The following is a 21,899-nucleotide window of genomic DNA, read 5'->3' on the forward strand; positions in this document are numbered from 1 at the left end:
TTAAATTTATGGAAGTTTTCAATTTGCATGCAGATTTGTTTGTTCTGCTTATGAAATTATGACACGACAGTTTAAAATTGAAGTTGAAATAGATTCATGAATGACTACTGAAATCCATGATTGTTCAATTTCCTCGGGATCACTTCAACAGGTGGACAAAATTTCAAGCATGCAAATACATTTTCTTTAACTTTTCCGAATGCCAAGTCATTGTTCACAGTTTTGATTTTAAAAAATTCTGTATGTTTCAAGGAATAGATAAACAAAACATGAAACACTATAAAATAGACATATCTATCTTGCACTATGAAATCATTTATTTTGTGATGAAATGAATTGAAGTTAAATTCTTGACAATGGACTTGAGTTTTTAAAGGCTTATACCGGCAAGCTGCAAGTTTTAGGATGGTCTATAACCTTTTAAACCCCCTTTTTAGTGAATTTTCAAGATAGATAATATTGTCTGCACCAAATGTCTTTCTTCATATCAGAGAAAGAAAAAATGCATAAATACACTGGTTAATTCCAAAAGTAAACCAACTAAATATAGTACATGTATCATTTTTATAACAAAACTAGGGACATCAAGTGTATGATTAGGACCATTTGCAAAACAAACTATCTGAATATTTTATGTCTTTATGTTACAAATGTTACAGATGCTACAACAGTTATGTAACAGAGGTCATTATTTATTTCAATGCCTCACTAGGAATCGAACCCGGGACCACTGACTTACTAGTCTGATGCTCAACCAATCAAGCTAAAGAGAAGTTCTCTCTAGCCGAGTGGTATATTGCAGCTAGTATTTTACCAGGGTTACATACTCCCCCTCCAGGAAATAACTCATCCTCGAGTTTCCAGGGTTACAGCGATGCTGGTGGGGCATGGCTAAGTGTTATTCCCGGGTCCCTACATGGGTGCCAATGTAACATAGGTCATTTTTCATCTCGATGCCTCCGCTAGGAATCAAACTCGGGACCCCTGGCTTCATAGTCTGATGCTCAACCAATCAAGCTAAAGAGAAGTTCTCCCTAGCTGAGTGGTATATTGCGGCTAGTATTTTTACCAGGGTTACATACTCCCCCTCCAGGAAATAACTCATCTTCAAGTTTCCAGGGTTACAGCGATGCTGGTGGGGCATGGCTGAGTACTATTCCCAGGTCCCTACACGGGCGCCAAATGTCACACCATCAACTAGGATTCGTTGTGTGTTAAAAAAAATTATTGGTACCCCTGGTTTAGGAATGAAACCACCTCACATCACCGACTGTCAGGTCGTGTCAGTACTTTACATCCATAGCTCTATGTGGCGCCTGGACTACCAAGGACATCCAGAGCGACGTGGCTAATCTGTGATTGTGTCCAGCACCCAAGGGTATCCCTAGTTTTATTACCCTACATACTCACTCTCGCACGACTTCCTCACCTGGACACATACACATCTCAAGACAACACCATATAAGGACAGACACTGACAATACCTAACAGATAACACACCAAATAAGGACATACACGTAAATGCAGACAGTAATGAATACAAATTAAACAGGACGTTTACAGACACTTACTTCTATTTACCCTGTGACAGTTAACTGATGAATTCTTTGTTCAGGTTTGTCTAATTCAGAGGATGGTTCACTTTTGATAAAAAATACATTGCCTTGCATTTAATCCTCAGTTCAAAAAATTATTCACTGTCACAAATACAACAAACCCAATTTTCATGACCATTGCAATTTTTTGAGCAACTTAAAATGAATGTAAACAATTTTGTAAATTATTTCATTTAAGATTTGGTAATAAACTGAGTATATTTGAGTATTAAAAACTCGGAAATCATGACAAACCAGTGCTTTTTAAGTGTTAATATGTGACATGAAAAAAATGTAAATTTTTACATGCTTTTGCCACTGCTGCCAGCCCCAGTCTTTAATAAGTATTGTTAAAAAAGATCACTTTTCTACCAGTGTCAGAAAAATATTGAAACATTGTAAGGTTTGTTGTTGTTTCATTAGTGTAAAACACTAAGTTAGGTGTCCGCTGATAGTTATATACTGTATAAACCTACTCTTTGGGGTCTGAAAATGGTGAAAAAGGCTTCTACTTGCATAATGTTCAAAATTCAGTCAAGATCATTCTCCAGGAGCCAAGAAATCAATCTCTTATTGTTCAACTAAAACGTTTGACCAAAGATATAAAGTCCAAAACTTGAAATTATTCTCTTCAAAATACAGCCTATTGTTTTTGCATCTTCTTGTTGGTTTTCTTTGACATCAGACATGTCTTGCTGTCATTTTCGTATGTACTCTGACAAAGCTTGTCTTCACACTTCACACTGGCCTTAATCAACAGTGTTTAGTGTTGAAATCACAGGTACATGTAATCATCTACCTGTTTATGACCAAACAAGGCAAATACGATCGCCACAAGTCAACATTTTTGAACGTTTTGCTGTCACATCAAGAGCACACCAGCTGACATAAATTGAAGCCCCAACTCTGTATATGTAAGCAATCGGTATACAGAGCACAGAATGGAATCAAACAAAATGTACTGTAGACATGCCTATGTGTATTGTCATTAGAAGAATAGCGTTTCATTACACATTTAAGTAAGGTAACCACACAAAGACTATTCCTTTTTATTATCAGATTTATGCTTCAAAAGCATCAATAAGATCAATATTGATGTTGATTTAAACCTATGGTCCGATGATATGTTTCAATGTACACTCCGCATTCTAATATGTCATGGCTAACTTCCACTACTACACTGAAAGCTGACATGTGCTCATGGCTTCTGTTTTGTCATGCTATCCAACATGAAAGAAAATAAAATGAAACCATTCAATTTCTTATCAGTTGAACATGTATGTGTTTCAATAGAAAATCAAACTGTAATTGACATTTTTCAGCGTCCTAAACAGGCCACTGTCTTTGGCAATCATTAGGTTCTCTCTTGCTAGTTGCTATCACGGCTTCAAACACGTTCTCCAGATTGTCTATGTTATTGACTTGATTTATACAGTGATTATCCATTATTTTTGTTCATCAATGAATTCTCAAATCATTTTTGTGTCAGTTTTGAATACCAGATAATCCTGACAAACAATGATGGCAGTTTCACAAAATCTTTTCTATGGAAAAAAAACCCCTTGAAATCTTACAGCTATGTATTGCGCACACCCCCAACCTTGGACATTTATTTTCTTCCAAAAGTGCACATTACATGAGGTTTTACAATAGCTGTATACACTACTATCCCTGTAATTTCCAAAAGCGCACCACATCTGTGAAATTTTGTCTCATGTTAATATGCAACAGCAGGCAGTAAAGAATGACATCCCTTCAATGGTTTCCCATCGCATGGACATATGGAGTATTCAGGATCACAAGAATAAACCCATTTCTCTTCATTTGACATTACCTACCTAAAGGAAATGTTAAAAAAAAACATTCCATTTGTAAGTTACTTAAACATTTTACTGTATGGCTGATGTGAAAGTACATCACACAAGATCTGTTTTTTTAACATTCTCATAAGATAACACAAATCTGCATAGCTCTCCTTTCACTGTATTGAAGTAATGGTGATTAAAGTGATATTTTACAGATTGTGTCTCTGCAGTATATAGTTTGACATCTCAGTACACTATGATGGTGATATTTTACAGATTGTGTCTTTGCAGTATATAGTTTTGACATCTCAGTACACTATGATGGTGATATTTTACAGATTGTGTCTCTGCAGTATATAGTTTGACATCTCAGTACACTATAATGGTGATATTTTACAGATTGTGTCTCTGCAGTATATAGTTTGACATCTCAGTACACTATGATGGTGATATTTTACAGATTGTGTCTTTGCAGTATATAGTTTTGACATCTCAGTACACTATGATGGTGATATTTTACAGATTGTGTCTCTGCAGTATATAGTTTGACATCTCAGTACACTATGATGGTGATATTTTACAGATTGTGTCTCTGCAGTATATAGTTTTGACATCTCAGTACACTATGATGGTGATATTTTACAGATTGTGTGTCTGCAGTATATAGTTTTGACATCTCAGTACACTATGATGGTGATATTTTACAGATTGTGTCTCTGCAGTATATAGTTTTGACATCTCAGTACACTATGATGGTGATATTTTACAGATTGTGTCTCTGCAGTATATAGTTTTGACATCTCAGTACACTATGATGGTGGTATTTTACAGATTGTGTCTCTGCAGTATATAGTTTTGACATCTCAGTACACTATGATGGTGATATTTTACAGATTGTGTCTCCGCAGTATATAGTTTGACATCTCAGTACACTATGATGGTGATATTTTACAGATTGTGTCTCTGCAGTATATAGTTTTGACATCTCAGTACACTATGATGGTGATATTTTACAGATTGTGTATCCTCTGTATAGTGTGACACCTCTGCCTAGCCCACCTGTTTCTGGTGGTGTAAACTACTGCTGACCGTTCAGAGTGGCAATGATGCAGCGCCGCTTGGACGAGCAGGTAAGTGATTTTAAGTGTTTACATCATCAGGGTTTTTGTCAACATTTTACTTCAACTTCAGAAAATAACATCAGTGATATGATTTCAAATGTACATTACATTTGTATTTTAAACTTTTAACACAAATTACTCTTTTAGGGACAAGGACTTTTGAAATTTTTATGCTACTAACTGCTGATTATGAACATTTCAGTCTAATTTTGAGAAAGTGACAATTTCCAAACTTTGGATAACCCTGTTCTACTTCTACTACTATTACTACTACCTCTACTACTACAAGAGCAGGGTTTTCCATAATTTTGGTAGTAGTAGGCTGTGTAGTGAAAGTAGGAGGCTGACCTGCCATGTACGTGTAGTCGTGTATGTAACATGATCAAAGTAGCCGGTCCAATTGGCCGGCAACTGGCTCTTATGGAAAACCCTGCAAGAGGCCCCTATACTTGCCTGATCCCTGATCATACATATTATTTGAACTAAGATTAATTGAGGAATTGAGTGAGGCACTTCAAGAGATTTTAGGTAAATACAATTGTAAAAGCCAGGTCACTGCACAGAAATGGAATGAAAATGTTTCAGTTTAGACACACCCCCCCCCCATAACCCATAACTCCATAACCCTGAATTCTCACATGACTTTTATAACTTCTGAAAAGGGTAGGCAGCATACATGTGAAATATGTTCGAACTCTTTGTGCAAGATTCCATTTTACAATTTAAATAAGTACCACCTGCGAAATTGTCCAAGTTATCAGTAGATGTTTCAAATTGAGATGATTTTACGTTCCAGCAGCCTCGCCGAGTAAACCCAAGTGAGCCCCAGTACCCACGTGTGTTGGCCCCCTCTGCCCAGAGGTTTGGAGATGTTGGAGGGAGTGGGCCAGGAGCCACTGGAGGAGCAGAGAATATGTCTACAGCATTACAATACCCCATACAGAACTTCCCGTGAGTATACACACAAATCTACAGACAAGTTTTCTCTGTTCAGATGTTGTGGGAGACAGGAATGAAAAAAAAAAATGTTAAAGCTGTTGTTCAGGACTTGTTCTGATACTCAAGACTGGTTAACCTAGGCATCAGGCGAGTGAATTTTTAGACATCTGTGCCAGTGATGATCAAATCTTGTCAAAGATTGAGGAACAGTAACAACCAATATGGTGATAATTAAACCTTAAGATAAAGCTGCAAATTTCTTAGAATTACAAGTTATTGTATACTCCGTAATCTTGTAGTCACAGATTACAGTCGAGGAACAGACTGTTTTCCCAGCCAAAAAGAATGTTATTTTCCCAGAATGGAAACAAACATTCAAGGATATCTTTACAGTTTTTCAGAAAATCTTGTTTTATTTTCACAATTCATGAACAGCTGTGACATTCAAAAGAAAGTATTTGGTCATATTAAATAGTTTGTCAATATCTTACTCCAAAATTTGTCTGATCTTATCTCAACATAACCTGCTAAATTGCCAGCCTTAAATCTTAATAATGTATGAATATTTGTGCATAATTCTAAAGGTTCTGTAAATAGTACAAGATATTGATTTTCATGTGGTAACTGCCCTAATTTGTAAATATGAGTTTTGGACCTGTATTGATTACAAGTGTTGAACAAAATATTGTTTTAGGGCTGCTAAATTCTGATTGGTTTCTTGGTTTCTTTTCATCAAATGTCTTTACTGATGTTGACAGGAACAGTACAGATACTACAGTGCGGTGTATAGATAGTTATTAAAATGATAGTGTTGATGTTGCCTGTTGAAAGTATGTGATATACATTAACCGTAGTAAGATTACTGTAAATCGCCTGTTAAAATCTTTGTACATTTTGACTCCAGTGTAAATCAAGCAGCTTTGCCACATTCATCTCCGATGCACCATGCTCCTCACCACAATGTACAGCCACAGACACCACAGCAGGCTCATCCAGCGGCTCCGGTCCATCCGGCACCCTCACAGGTAACACTTGTGTTTCTGAGCTGTGTCATTATGACAGTTCAGTTAAATTCCTGATATATCTTATCTGGATACCGTCTTTAGTGTCTTTGGGATAACTGATAGTTTACACATCTTTGTACCAACCACAGATCAAATGTCCCAAGCTGCATGTATTGTTGCTTCACCTGCCCAAGTGTAGTGGTTTCTGTTTTGTGTTTTTTTGTGCTCTCCTTTGTCATGCTTACCTATGTGAGTGGGGTGTTATATTCTTTAATACAATAACTACATACTGTAGACAGTTATGGAGGAAAACAATTATGTTTTAGCTGAAAACTTCATGGAACAAACTTTTCTAAAATATCCTGGAAAATCACTATACATATTTGTGCTATATTTTTGACTGGCTTTTCCCTGTAGGCGGACAGACACCACGCCATCGTTGCCTCAGATATGAAGCTGGACTTGGTAAGTTACTCCTGATAAGAGCTAGATATCGCGCAGTATCTGCAATTCTGTTGTCTTCTTCAGATCAATGCCTTTAAACATGGTGGTGTTTTCCAGGGTATTTTAGAGAATTTTCCCAAAGCCTAATTTGGGAGAAAACTTTATGAATCATAATCACATCAGAGAAATTTGATTCGATAAAGGTTGTCGATTTAACTATTTTCAGTGATCAAATCAACTGGAAAAAAACATATTTTGGTGGGGGCAAGGTACCCTTACAAGAGTTTTGTTTGAAATAGATCCTTTTATTTTGGTAAGCCACAAAAATGTGATCCAGCCTATATAGTATTTGAACTGTAAACATAATCATTTAACAATAATCTTGCTCATTTTCTTTTCCACCTTAAGTTATTTGACTAAAATATGATGGTGCTAATTACAGTTTCTATATGAAATTTATATAGCAATTATTGGGGATGTGCAAATTCATCATCCTGCTTATTTGCCAAAAAGTGATTATGCACTAAAATTTGATGACAGAAGATCATATACATTTTCAAATCAATCCAAATTTTGTCTGAAGCATTGTTTTTTCATCGATTTTGTATAAGCAGTGGGTCCAACCCTCTTGGGGCAAATATGCGGGGCAAGATGGGGAAAATGAGGAGATGCTTTAAAATCCTAACTTTGGATTTGTTTGGATCAGGTTTAGTCTAAGACATTCTTCGGTATTTTGGTATCACTAGGAAATATGGGTAAACTTTTAAAATCTTCAGTATGAATAATGTAACAGTCTGAACCAAACCATGTAGGGATGCAGGCCTTATGGACCTCTTGATGGAGAAGAAAAGTGATAGAAAAAATCATATAAAATTTGCATCTGAACACAAGATTTCTGTTCTCACAAGGCGGCTGTGAGTCAGGGACAACAGCAGCAGCAGCAGTTTCAACGTCTGAAGGTGGAGGATGCCTTGTCTTACCTTGATCAGGTCAAACTTCAGTTTGGTAACCAGCCCCAGGTCTACAACGACTTCCTGGATATAATGAAGGAATTTAAGTCCCAAACGTAAGTTATCATTATTAAAATCTCATTGTTTGTCAAGTTAATGGCACCATTAAAAACTAATCAAGTTTATGGCACAGCAGGATCTATTGGTAGTAGTTTGTTGTCATCTGACTAAACAACAAAGAGGTGCCCATCACATGCCTCTATTTTAGAGCAATGAAGGTAAAGAGTCTTGTCATTGAGCACAGCTATGTCAACACAGTACAGTCGATGATCTCATCCTCATGAAAAACAAGAATAGCTAAAAGTAGTGTGTGCCAAACCACACACCTCAGATCTTCACCCGAGGTCAACAGTTGAAACTGTGACCTATTTGGTGGCCTGTACACAATTTGCCTGTCTGTATTTAGATTGGTGAAAGATGTGCAGGCAAAGAAAGAAAGCTGTCTCACCGGATAAGCTGTATCGTATCTTGTACAGCTGTCATACTGGGGACATGTACACTGTTATTGAACTCAAATAATCCACACAAAATAGAAATGTTGTCATGTATTACACTTCAAGGCGTCATTACATGTAACGTGTAAATGGATTTTTAAACACCATCATTTTCCTGTTATTGACTTTCACAATAGTTTTAGCTGCTTTAAATCACACATATCAATGTTGATGTTTGGGCCACAAACTTTGAATGTAATATTTGGACCACAAACTTTTATTGCAATATTTGGACCACAAACTTACATTCCATTGTTAGGACCACAAACTTATATTGCAATTTTTGGTCCACAAACTTTTATTGCAATATTGCGGCCACAAACTTTTATTGCAATATTTGGACCACAAACTTTGAATGCAATATTTGGACCACATACTTTAATTGCAATATTTGGACCACAAACATCTATTGCAATATTTGGACCACAAACTTCTATTGCATTGTTTGGACCACAAACTTCTATTGCAATATTTGGACCACAAACTTCTATTGCAATATTTGGACCACAAACTAATATTGTAGTGTTTGGACCACAAACTTATATTGCAATGTTTGAACCACAAACTTTTATTGTAGTGTTTAGACCTGAGAAACAAGAATTGCTAAAAGTAGAGTGTGCCAAACCACACACCTCAGATCTTCACCGGAGGTCAACAATTGAAACTGTGACCTATTTGGTGGCCTGTACACAATTCGCCTGTCTGTATTTAGATTGGTGAAAGATGTGCAGGCAAAGAAAGAAAGCTGTCTCACCGGATAAGCTGTATCGTATCTTGTACAGCTGTCATACTGGGGACATGTACACTGTTATTGAACTCAAGTAATCCACACAAAATAGAAATGTTGTCATGTATTACACTTCAAGGCGTCATTACATGTAACGTGTGAATGGATTTTTAAACACCATCATTTTCCTGTTATTGACGTTCACACTAGTTTTAGCTGCTTTAAATCACACATATCAATGTTGATGTTTGGGCCAAAAACTTTTATTGCAATTTTTGGACCACAAACTTTGAATGCAATATTTGGACCACATACTTTAATTGCAATATTTGGACCACAAACATCTATTGCAATATTTGGACCACAAACTTCTATTGCATTGTTTGGACCACAAACTTCTATTGCAATATTTGGACCACAAACTAATATTGTAGTGTTTGGACCACAAACTTATATTGCAATATTTGAACCACACACTTTTATTGCAATGTTTGAACCACAAACTTCTATTGCAATATTTGGACCACAAACTTCTATTGCATTGTTTGGACCACAAACTTCTATTGCAATATTTGGACCACAAACTTCTATTGCAATGTTTGGACCACAAACTTCTATTGCAATATTTGGACCACAAACTTCTATTGCAATGTTTGGACGCCAAACTTCTATTGTAGTGTTTAGACCTGAGAAACAAGAATTGCTAAAAGTAGTGTGTGCCAAACCACACACCTCAGATCTTCACCGGAGGTCAACAATTGAAACTGTGACCTATTTGGTGGCCTGTACACAATTTGCCTGTCTGTATTTAGATTGGTGAAAGATGTGCAGGCAAAGAAAGAAAGCTGTCTCACCGGATAAGCTGTATCGTATCTTGTACAGCTGTCATACTGGGGACATGTACACTGTTATTGAACTCAAATAATCCACACAAAATAGAAATGTTGTCATGTATTACACTTCAAGGCGTCATTACATGTAACGTGTGAATGGATATTTAAACACCATCATTTTCCTGTTATTGACGTTCACACTAGTTTTAGCTGCTTTAAATCACAAGTATCACTGTTGATGTTTGGGCCACATACTTTGAATGTAATATTTGGACCACAAACTTTTATTGCAATGTTTGGACCACAAACTTCTATTGCAATATTTGGACCACAAACTTACATTCCATTGTTAGGACCACAAACTTATATTGCAATTTTTGGACCACAAACTTTTATTGCAATTTTTGGTCCACAAACTTTTATTGCAATATTGCAGCCACAAACTTTTATTGCAATATTGCGGCCACAAACTTTTATTGCAATTTTTGGTCCACAAACTTTTATTGCAATATTGCGGCCACAAACTTTTATTGCAATATTTGGACCACAAACTTACATTCCATTGTTAGGACCACAAACTTTTATTGCAATTTTTGGTCCACAAACTTTCTTTGCAATGTTTCACCCATGAACTGTTATTTCAAACTTTTGTCAACATTTGAAGCACATACATTTATTTTGACATTTTGACTTGTTTCAGAATTGACACACCAGGGGTGATCAACCGTGTGTCAAACCTATTCAAGGGACACCCAGACCTCATTGTGGGCTTCAATACATTCCTACCCCCAGGCTACAAGATAGAAGTCCAAGCCAATGAGATTAGTGTACATCAGCCAGGTCAGGCTACAGTGTTGATCCCTACATCAGCTCCCATCATACCACAGATCCCTGTGAGTACAACAAATAGGAGATTTTATGACAGATTACTTATTCATCAGAAAATATTTTGTTTATCATTAGTTGTTTAGTGGCGAGATGTTTTGTGGGAGGGAATTCAGTAGGTCTTTCATAATTTGATGATGCACAGATACTTTTTCTCTGTCTGTTAAAAAGGATCTAGCAATATCCTATAATGTGTTCTGGTGACCTTTCCACAATTTGTACTCGGCTCACAAGGCAAATGGTCAGACAATTTTACCTACAGCAGTTCATTTATTCCCAACATGTAGACCAATCTGAGTAAAGATTCTTATTATCATTCTGTTACCCTCCACATTGGTGTATGAAAAAGGATCATATCTGCATATCAATCAGATTGACAAGTATATATGCTTTAGTGTGTCAACATATTGTAGTAATATTACTTACAGCACAAATAGGATAATGCAATCTTATTGCCCACCTTTATTCACTTGCAATAATTCACAAACAGTAATTTGATTGGCTAATGCAAAAGGTCACCAAAACTTGACCCTTTATGGGATGGGGTCAGATCCTATACAGAGAGCAATAATTAGGATCTGGGATTAGGGTCTTTGAAGAATTTCTTCTTTTTTTTCTTTTTAATTTACTGTGTTCCTTCATCATTTACAGTGACATAAATTGAATTAGATTGATAGTTGCACTTGTTTATTCGAAATTTCCTTAAAATCAACTTTTTATTAAACAGTCATTGAAGAAATATAAGTTTTATGTAGGAACATGAAAATTCACCAAACGTCAGAAAGCCTGTTTTAACCGATGGTACATTCTGATTACAGAAGCCACCGCCACCTGCTCACATGCCCAGTACCCCAACACACAGTTCCTCATCATCGTCTCATCACACCTATCATCAGTCTCCCCACCGTAGTCAGGACCCGCCCACTGCCCCGCCCCCAGCCCAAATCAGTCAGCCCCCTCCACAACCTCCACCTCAACAGCAGCAGCAACAGCAGGCAGGTCAGCCTGTCGAGTTTAACCACGCGATTAACTATGTCAATAAGATTAAGGTAAGTCCGAACAGACTTAACACGTACAAATACTTCAGAGTGTGTAATAGAAAATATAGAAAGCTGTGTAAAATATAAATACAAATTGTTTTCTTGTGTACACTGCTAAAGTTACAGTTTAAGAACATCATCAGTTTTTGGAAAGAACAGCAAAGGAAAACCTCCTAAATGAGTGTGTATTGAATCTATAAGAAACAATCACTTACAGGTCCTAAGTGTTGTCACATTGGAAGAAATTTTCAGATGAGAAAAGTAATACCAATTTCATATTTTCAGAATCGTTTTCAAGGACAACCAGAAATCTACAAAGCATTCCTTGAGATACTTCACACTTACCAAAAGGAACAGAGAAACCTAAAGGAGGTTAGTAGTCCGGTCTGTTTTACTGATCAGGTTAACTTTCTGTAAATCTCAGAGACAGATTATAGGAACAATTTCAAAGATAGCAACCTCAGTTAAATACCCCTGTAATTGCACAATTTATTTTGAGTAACACCAATGGTTACTGGACAGCTGTCTTTCCATTCAAAGAAAATTACATGTTGGTGCAGAATCACATCTGATCAGCAAGCAGATCAAAACATGTTTTTCAAGTCTATTTCAATTTTATAGGGATTAGTGCCTACTGGTTACAAACCTCTGACTGAAGCAGAAGTGTATTCTCAAGTTGCCAAGCTTTTCCAAAACCAGGAAGACTTGTTGGCAGAATTCGGCCAGTTCCTGCCAGATGCTAATGGATCATCCTACCCTGGCTATGTAAGTTATGTAGGTGTCGTTGCCTTTCTCTGATCAATATGCTTATCATGCCCCACCACGTTATGAAAGGACCTATATGGTGTTGCTCGTGTCCATCCTGTCATCTCTTGAGAACCTGTCAAAAGATTCGGTTCATATTTTCCCAATAGTATCATAACATCAAGTTCTACATCTGATACTAAGTGCAGGGATAAAGGTTACATCTGACAACCTGCAAACTTCTTAGACAGTGGCGCTTCTTGCATTCCACAACAGTGAGAAGATACCATCCCTAATACTCCTTGATCCATCTGTGTTTTGTTTTACAGCTTAACATGCTACAGGGAGACTCAGCCCTGGGAGTGAGGAATGATCACTCCTCTACTGTGAAGAAACCAGGAATGGGAAACAAGAATCAGAACAAATCCAACAGCTCCCACCGTCGACCATCAAGTGGTCAACAGCCTCCAGCCAAGGTCAGAATTAAACTTTGTTAAGATATACAGTTAAAACTGTCTATAGAGACTTCCTAGGGGATCAGGTGGTCAGAATTAAGTATATCTTCAAGTTGTTCAGTAGAATTGAACAGTATCACTTTTTTTACAAAAGGCCAAGGCTACAGTAGACAGAAATATTGTTAGCAGAATGTAACATTAAACATCATCTCTTGTTGACAGAAAGCCAAGACTGGTACACTGAAGGATATTTCTCTAGCAGAGGCAGGCAGATACGGAACTCTGAATGAGTTTGCTTTCTTTGACAAGGTAAATGTACATCTGAGAAACTGTTATAAAATGTAAAAGATAATAATGAGAGATGTAAAGTTACAGTGATAATCCAGGAATGTTAAGGAGATTAAATACGGATGATTGTTTATCATGATTACACAAATCTTATAAAGGCACTCAAAAGGATGAAAATTAACATTGTTAGAATATATAATGATAGTTACATTGATCAAAGCATCATCTATCCATCATTAATTGTCAGATGATCAAGTTTGAATTTTACTTTTTTCACTGATGTAAACATTCTCCTGGTATCTTTTCAAGTCATGTAAATCTTTCTTTTTTTTTATGTTTGGCCCTTGTTTTTATCAACTTTTAGTATGTATTACAATTTTTTGAACTGATATGTATTTTCTGTCATTGTAATGAAAGATAGTATTCCCAATCAACCTTAATTGTGAAGTTTACCCTGACAGAAGTATGACTTTTACAATTCAAATATACCAATGTTAACATTACAGGTTCGCAGGGCCTTGAGGCATCAGGAGGTGTATGAAAACTTCCTGCGATGTTTAGTGCTATTTAATCAGGAGGTGATTTCTCGCTCCGAGCTTGTTCAGCTTGTACAAACCTTCCTGATGTAAGTACCTGCTAACTAATTATTATTTTGACATTAAATCTTTTTTTTTTTTTTTTTTCGAAATCCAACAAGTCAATATCCATTTCATTCTATTTTCAAACAGAAAATTTCCCGAGCTTTATAAGTGGTTTAAGGATTTCCTTGGCTACAAGGAATCTGGAGGTACAATCGAGGCTGTTCCCTCAGGAGCAACAGCAGAAAAAAGGATATCTGGGGATCTGGCAATGGAAATAGGTATGTTAATAACTGTCTATATGTAATGAAAGTATGCTGTTGATATGAACTTGGTCATTACCAAGGGATAATAGTGTGGTTTTCTCCTGTATGTTTAATCCTTACAACAGAAATCACTGCAGCTTGTCAAGTGTTTAGTCAGTGCCGAAATTTAACTTTGATGTTATATGATAAATGTGTGTTATGGTCTATAATTATAAAATAATTTACAAAGAAAAACTTGAGTAACCTTTTCATGCTACATGTAATCTTTCTGTTGTAGACTATGCTACATGTAAGAGGTATGGAGCCAGCTATAGAGCACTGCCAAAGTCCTATCTTCAGCCCAAATGTACTGGTCGAACGGCTCTCTGTCGGGAGGTATGTCATCTCTCTCATATTTTGTAGTTTTCTCAGAATCAACATAACATCAGTAAAAGTCTCAGTATCGTGATGCAGTCATAACCACAATATCTATTATGTTCTCAGAATGTAGTGTTATATTCTGTATGAGAATGTAGTGTTATATTCTGTATCAGAATGTAGTGTTATATTCTGTATCAGAATGTAGTATTATATTCTGTATCAGAATGCTCTTCTCCCTTTCCAATATTTTTAGGTTTTCTTATTAGTAAAATTTAGAAGTGTATTTAGATCAACTGAATATGTAACTTACAGTAAGTGTAGGGTGGTCAACAAATCACTTTATCTCGGGTTATTACAGCCTACTTACAGAAAGAATTGAATTGACTTCCAAATTTAGGTGTTAAATGATACATGGGTGTCATTTCCATCATTAAATGTTAAATGATACATGGGTGTCATTTCCATCATGGTCCGAGGACTCGACGTTTGTGACGTCACGGAAAACGCAGTATGAAGAGCACATTTACAGATGTGAAGATGAAAGATTTGAGGTAACGAGTTATGTGTTAATTAATAATCCCTAGTGCACATACAGAATGATCAGAATTTGTACTTAAATATCATATTCTGTAAATTTGATGTGAAAACAAGGAACGTGTACCTTTGTTTATCCTCAATAGAACCTAGCAATCATCTGTACACATGGTTGTGAAAAGTGGAACATATCTTCAAATTTTGTTAAAGAGAATCAGAATCACACTTAACCCTCAACAAACCATCATCATATTCCTGGTTGTTGAATTCATGATTATAATTTGGATTTTTAAATAAAGTTTGCGGTCATTGTAATTTACGTGTTGTCTGTTGTTTCAGTTGGATATCGTAGTGGAATCCAATCTAAACACAATACGGATCCTCGAGGCGGTCCAGAAGAAAATGTCTCGAATGTCATCAGAGGAGGCAGCTAAATTCCGTCTTGACAACTCACTTGGAGGATCATCGGAGGTTCTTCACCGTAAATCTATACAACGGTACAAAAACCCATATCATAGAGCTATTTCAGTAGGAAGTTTTGTTCAGGTGTACCATGCATAGAATTCTATCAATAAAATGTTGAAAAGTAATCAAAAACATCCTTTGAAATTTGGAATCTTCAGGTGTAGTAGATTTTTTTACTGGAATTTTCATCATAACATATATATATATTTCACTGCTATGTACATACATGGCCAGATCAATACTCCTTACAAGGCTATTTATGAAATGTTTTCTGTTTTCCGTTTTGCCATGCCATTGTGAAGTGTCTTAAATATTGTATATAAAAGTTAAAGTCGCATTTGGTTGATTGCACAGTAATAGCCTTTTATAGAAAACTTTGATTTGTTACACAGGATATATGGTGACAAGGCTCCAGATATTATAGATGGTTTAAAAAAAAATCCTGTTGTTGCTGTTCCTTTAGTTTTACGGAGGTAAGTTTATACTTCTATCAACCCTGAATTAAAAAGGACTAAAGGTATTCTCATTTGTATGTCTATAAACTTGAGAAATAAAGGTGTAAATGTTCACAGCTGTCTCACTTGCAAAGTGACGATACTGACATTGTTGAAGTATGTTTGTCATACGGCTTTCACAGTTATTCTGACATTAAGAAAAACAAAAACGAAAAAAAGTTGTAGATGCATGGGATAAATAGTACTACAACTATGAATATCTTGTCTTTCATCTCACAGTTTAATATGCTATAAAGTTGTAAATCTATCCCAGAATTTTGATAAGATTTTGATGTGAATAATTGTACACAACAGGTTAAAAGCCAAGGAAGAGGAATGGCGGGAAGCACAGCGAAATTTTAACAAAGTTTGGCGAGAACAGAATGAAAAATATTACCTGAAGTCTCTTGATCATCAAGGCATTAATTTCAAACAGAACGACATCAAGTCCATCAGGTCCAAGGCTCTCCTCAATGAAATTGAGACGATCTATGATGAGGTAGGTATATTCCTAGTGTTGACAGGGAAAAGTCAGGAAACATTCTCACTCACTAGATATGAAAAATATGTAGGTACACAAATACTCCCTAGATGTGTAAAACATGTGAGGACTCAAATACTCCCTAGATATAGAAAATATGTGAGGACTTAAATAATTCCTAGATATTGAAAATATGTGATAAAAAATTCCTGGGTATGTAAATGAATAATGTGGAAACTGTTTTTCCTGGTGTGATTTGAAGACCGTGTTGTTTTGATATGAGAACTCTGGAATCACCTGTAGGTTTACTTTGTATATTTAGCGACAGGAACAGTTCCAGGAGAACGGCCCAGAGCAGGGTACCCCTCACCTATCCTTCAATTACAAAGACAAGTCAACCGTAGACGATGCAGCCTCCCTCATTATACACCACATGAAACGTCAGACAGGTGAGCTCATCAAACTTCATTTTCATTAAAGACTTCGTTGAGTTGTTGAATTGAAAGTTAGCCTTTGATGATTAAGCTCAATCAAAATGAAGATCTTATGATATTTTATAGACGCGAAGACAAGAGTGGAGATTTGGACGCATCATATGTTTAATTGTTGAATGATGTCCGTCCCAATTTTAGCATTCATCTAGTTAATATTGGTTTAATAATCTTGTTTGAAATTCTAGCTTTAATACAGTGATTTTTCCACCTTGATTTAACAGCAGCTTTTGTGTTAATATATCAGGAAGTTATAGGAGGGTTTTATGGAAAATTTGGAAAATATTCTTTGATTTTTGCTTCATTTTGGGAAAATAACTCATTTTGGCTAGAAGAAACAACCTTTTTCAGCTGCAAAACGGGGCCAAAAAACCCAACTGCAATAGAATGTAAAATCCAGGTAACATCTTATTTACCTTTCTGTTCCTATTTCAGCAATACACAAAGATGACAAACAGAAAATAAAAGTTTTACTGAAACAGTTTATCCCAGATTTATTCTTCACACCACGGGCGGAACTCAGTGATGATGAGATGGATAAAGATGAAGGTAAGAATTGATCACTGTTAGTAAACATACTGTACTTTGGTGTTATTTCCTGGAGATTTAATCTCAATTCATTTGTGGTAATTAAGGACTGCCTGAAATTTTAAAAAAAATCTGAGGGGGTGGGGGTGCTCCTTAATGCTACTTAACAGTTGCATGAAACTGCATCACCCTGAACATATGGAGCGAAACATTTTGTGGTGACTAAGTTGACTAATTTTGAGTATCAAATGATAAAGCGTTATGATTGAGTAGGTATTTTTTGTGTATGAAGTAAGATAGCTTTATCAGTATGTATTGATTAAACGTCTGATGGTGACTTTACTTAGATATGGATATAGATGACGCTGAGAAAGAGGCTGTTAAACAGGAGAAGGAGCTGTCTCCAAACCCTCCTGTCACCTCAGATCCCCCTACTGAGTCCTCCAAAGTGAAGGAGGAGGAAGGAGATGTGAAGATGGAGGAGGCACCAGGCTCACCGGTCCTCAATGGCGCCCTCAGCGACAGTGATCATGACCTGGAGGATGTAAGTAATGAGCAACATGAACAAGTTTGTTGTCTAATCGACCTACTCTGGTGAACATATTTCATCACAATCTCACTTGGCAAATAAAATTGGAAATTTTTTTTTTTTAAATCCACAAATCTCTCAAGATGCAGAAATATCAAAGTGTAGAAAATTTTCAGGACTCAATTCCATGTTGAAGATCATGTAAAGAATACCCTTTGATTAGTTTAGGTCAAGATAATAACTACTATGTATAGGAAATTGTCCTAACTGTGTTGCTTATTTGTATGAAAGCAGATACATTGATATATAATATAAATATTTTCTAGTTGTATTTTGTACAAATGAGATTTCCTTGAAAATTTGGTGTCTTTTTTTTTACACTGTACAAAGTGTCCAAGACAAAAAGATTATTCATCAGCCTAAACTAAGAATTTGGGGATTTCTAACCTTGGGTGTTTTAGGCCCAGAAACAGATAATAATCAGGTGAAAGTAGTTCAACATCATTAACTCATTCTTCTTTTATGTCCGACAGTTGCTCGATCTATTACCAGTTCTGTGTAGGTAATTAGTGATGTCAGATACCATTCTGTATCAGTTCTGTGTAGGTAATTAGTGATGTCTGATGCCACACAGTATCAGTTCTGTGTAGGTAATTAGTGATGTCTGATGCCATTCTGTATCAGTTCTGTGTAGGTAATTAGTGATGTCTGATGCCATTCTGTATCAGTTCTGTGTAGGTAATTAGTGATGTAATAAGTGATGTCTGATGCCATTCTGTGTCAGTTCTGTGTAGGTAATTAGTGATGTCTGATGTCATTCTGTGTCAGTTCTGTGTAGGTAATTAGTGATGTCTGATGCCATTCGGTGTCAGTTCTGTGTAGGTAATTAGTGTTGTCTGATGCCACACAGTATCATTTCTGTCAAAAAAAAAATAAAAAATTAGTGATGTGTAGTTTGATATATAGGTAATTAGTATGTCTGAAGTTGGTTGGGCGGATTCAGTTGACTGTGTAGGCATATTTCTTAAAATGCGCTCTCCCTGTCTATGGTGATGGAATCCACAATTATCCATCACAACCACATCGCCTTGTACAAAAACAGGATTCCCCATATCGTTCGTATCGGACATAATTTCGTCGAAGAAAATTTTGCGTACTGTTGCCGTCGTCGGACATTTTTCCAGCGATTACTTAGTACTTGTTATGTAACTGATAGTGTACATTAACTCCGCCTACCGGAACAAATTGGGTGTCAGATCAACTATTCAGGTTGTCTAAACTCCGCCCCCGACCAATCACAGAGGTCGTTGTATACTTGACTCGATTATTTGAATACTTCAATACAATAGTATCAATACTTTGTTCAATACTATAGTAAGTGTGTCGTTCACACCTTCCCTTCATCGGTAGTAATGATCTCTGATGCCATTCTGTATCAGTTCTGTGTAGGTGATTAGTGATGTCTGATGTCATTCTGTGTCAGTTCTGTGTAGGTAATTAGTGATGTCTGAAGCCATTCTGTGTCAGTTCTGTGTAGGTAATTAGTGATGTCTGATGCCACACAGTATCAGTTCTGTGTAGGTAATTAGTGATGTCTGATGCCATTCTGTATCAGTTCTGTGTAGGTAATTAGTGATGTCTGATGCCATTCTGTATCAGTTCTGTGTAGGTAATTAATGATGTCTGATGCCATTCTGTGTCAGTTCTGTGTAGGTAATTAGTGATGTCTGATGCCATTCTGTGTCAGTTCTGTGTAGGTAATTAGTGATGTCTGATGCCATTCTGTGTCAGTTCTGTGTAGGTAATTAGTGATGTCTGATGCCATTCTGTGTCAGTTCTGTGTAGGTAATTAGTGATGTCTGATGCCATTCTGGTCAGTTCTGTGTATTCTGTGTCAGTTCTGTAATTAGTAGGTGCCATTCTGTTAGTTCTGTGTAGGTAATTATGATGTCTGATGCCATTCTGTGTCAGTTCTGTGTAGGTAATTAGTGATGTCTGATGTCATTCTGTGTCAGTTCTGTGTAGGTAATTAGTGATGTCTGATGCCATTCTGTGTCAGTTCTGTGTAGGTAATTAGTGATGTCTGATGTCATTCTGTGTCAGTTCTGTGTAGGTAATTAGTGATGTCTGATGCCATTCTGTGTCAGTTCTGTGTAGGTAATTAGTGATGTCTGATGCCACACAGTATCAGTTCTGTGTAGGTAATTAGTGATGTCTGATGCCATTCTGTGTCAGTTCTGTGTAGGTAATTAGTGATGTCTGATGCCATTCTGTGTCAGTTCTGTGTAGGTAATTAGTGATGTCTGAAGCCATTCTGTATGCCATTCTGTATCAGTTCTGTGTAGGTAATTAGTGATGTCTGATGCCATTCTGTGTCAGTTCTGTGTAGGTAATTAGTGATGTCTGATGCCATTCTGTATCAGTTCTGTGTAGGTAATTAGTGATGTCTGATGTCATTCTGTTTCAGTTATGTGTAGGTAATTAGTGATGTCTGATGCCACACAGTATCATTTCTGTGTAGGTAATTAGTGATGACTGATGCCATTCTGTATGCCATTCTGTATCAGTTCTGTGTAGGTAATTAGTGATGTCTGATGCCATTCTGTATCAGTTCTGTGTAGGTAATTAGTGATTCTGTATCAGTTCTGTGTAGGTAATTAGTGATGTCTGATGCCATTCTGTGTCAGTTCTGTGTAGGTAATTAGTGATGTCTGATGCCATTCTGTGTCAGTTCTGTGTAGGTAATTAGTGATGTCTGATGCCATTCTGTGTCAGTTCTGTGTAGGTAATTAGTGATGTCTGATGTCATTCTGTGTCAGTTCTGTGTAGGTAATTAGTGATGTCTGATGCCATTCTGTGTCAGTTCTGTGTAGGTAATTAGTGATGTCTGATGTCATTCTGTGTCAGTTCTGTGTAGGTAATTAGTGATGTCTGATACCATTCTGTATCAGTTCTGTGTAGGTAATTAGTGATGTCTGATGTCATTCTGTATCAGTTCTGTGTAGGTAATTAGTGATGTCTGATGCCATTCTGTGTCAGTTCTGTGTAGGTAATTAGTGATGTCTGATGCCATTCTGTGTCAGTTCTGTGTAGGTAATTAGTGATGTCTGATGTCATTCTGTGTCAGTTCTGTGTAGGTAATTAGTGATGTCTGATGTCATTCTGTGTCAGTTCTGTGTAGGTAATTAGTGATGTCTGATGCCATTCTGTGTCAGTTCTGTGTAGGTAATTAGTGATGTCTGATGCCATTCTGTGTCAGTTCTGTGTAGGTAATTAGTGATGTCTGATGCCATTCTGTGTCAGTTCTGTGTAGGTAATTAGTGATGTCTGATGTCATTCTGTGTCAGTTCTGTGTAGGTAATTAGTGATGTCTGATGCCATTCTGTGTCAGTTCTGTGTAGGTGATTAGTGATGACTGATTATGTTTTGTTTCAGGATGATATATACTCCCTCTACTTTATCAATAACAACTGGTATCTATTCTTCCGCCTGCATGAGATTCTGTGTGAACGTCTTTACAAGATTTACAGTCTGTCAATGCGTATAGCTGCTGAGGAGGCCATGTGTCGCCAGGAAAGAAAAGAGTCAACTGCCATCGCCCTACGTCTGAAAGCTCCAAGTAAGTATTGAGTAAAAAAACATTTTAAATACCTCTCTGAAGGGATGGTTTGAGAAACATGATGATAGTATCCATGAGTATTGGTGATGAAGGATTACTGTTTAGAGAGTAGATACTTATGTTGCTGTGAAGAGAGTAGGGAGTTTTGTTACTGGTTATGGAGTAGGGGC

At 36.6% G+C, this 21,899-nt stretch overlaps 1 protein-coding gene across 1 annotated transcript in view; it reads left to right on the plus strand.

The window, feature by feature from the left end:
• LOC132549445 (paired amphipathic helix protein Sin3a-like) overlaps positions 1–21,899 on the plus strand; it is a 28,961-nt gene that overhangs the window by 1,046 nt on the left and 6,016 nt on the right. Inside the window, exons 2-23 of the mRNA XM_060213388.1 lie at positions 4,417–4,530; positions 5,318–5,472; positions 6,365–6,485; positions 6,882–6,929; positions 7,817–7,974; positions 10,673–10,865; positions 11,676–11,906; positions 12,183–12,269; positions 12,519–12,662; positions 12,971–13,117; positions 13,319–13,405; positions 13,891–14,009; positions 14,113–14,243; positions 14,506–14,604; positions 15,024–15,139; positions 15,462–15,619; positions 15,980–16,060; positions 16,397–16,580; positions 16,885–17,011; positions 17,489–17,602; positions 17,929–18,125; positions 21,546–21,729. Of these exons, the coding sequence (XP_060069371.1) occupies positions 4,504–4,530; positions 5,318–5,472; positions 6,365–6,485; positions 6,882–6,929; positions 7,817–7,974; positions 10,673–10,865; positions 11,676–11,906; positions 12,183–12,269; positions 12,519–12,662; positions 12,971–13,117; positions 13,319–13,405; positions 13,891–14,009; positions 14,113–14,243; positions 14,506–14,604; positions 15,024–15,139; positions 15,462–15,619; positions 15,980–16,060; positions 16,397–16,580; positions 16,885–17,011; positions 17,489–17,602; positions 17,929–18,125; positions 21,546–21,729 (2,908 nt within the window). The 5' untranslated portion in view covers positions 4,417–4,503. The remainder of the gene's footprint in view (positions 1–4,416; positions 4,531–5,317; positions 5,473–6,364; positions 6,486–6,881; positions 6,930–7,816; positions 7,975–10,672; positions 10,866–11,675; positions 11,907–12,182; positions 12,270–12,518; positions 12,663–12,970; positions 13,118–13,318; positions 13,406–13,890; positions 14,010–14,112; positions 14,244–14,505; positions 14,605–15,023; positions 15,140–15,461; positions 15,620–15,979; positions 16,061–16,396; positions 16,581–16,884; positions 17,012–17,488; positions 17,603–17,928; positions 18,126–21,545; positions 21,730–21,899) is intronic.

This window comes from Ylistrum balloti, unplaced genomic scaffold (assembly GCF_031769215.1).
Source record: "Ylistrum balloti isolate Yb309-2 unplaced genomic scaffold, AGI_CSIRO_Ybal_v1 Utg370058, whole genome shotgun sequence".
NCBI lineage: Eukaryota > Metazoa > Mollusca > Bivalvia > Pectinida > Pectinidae > Ylistrum > Ylistrum balloti.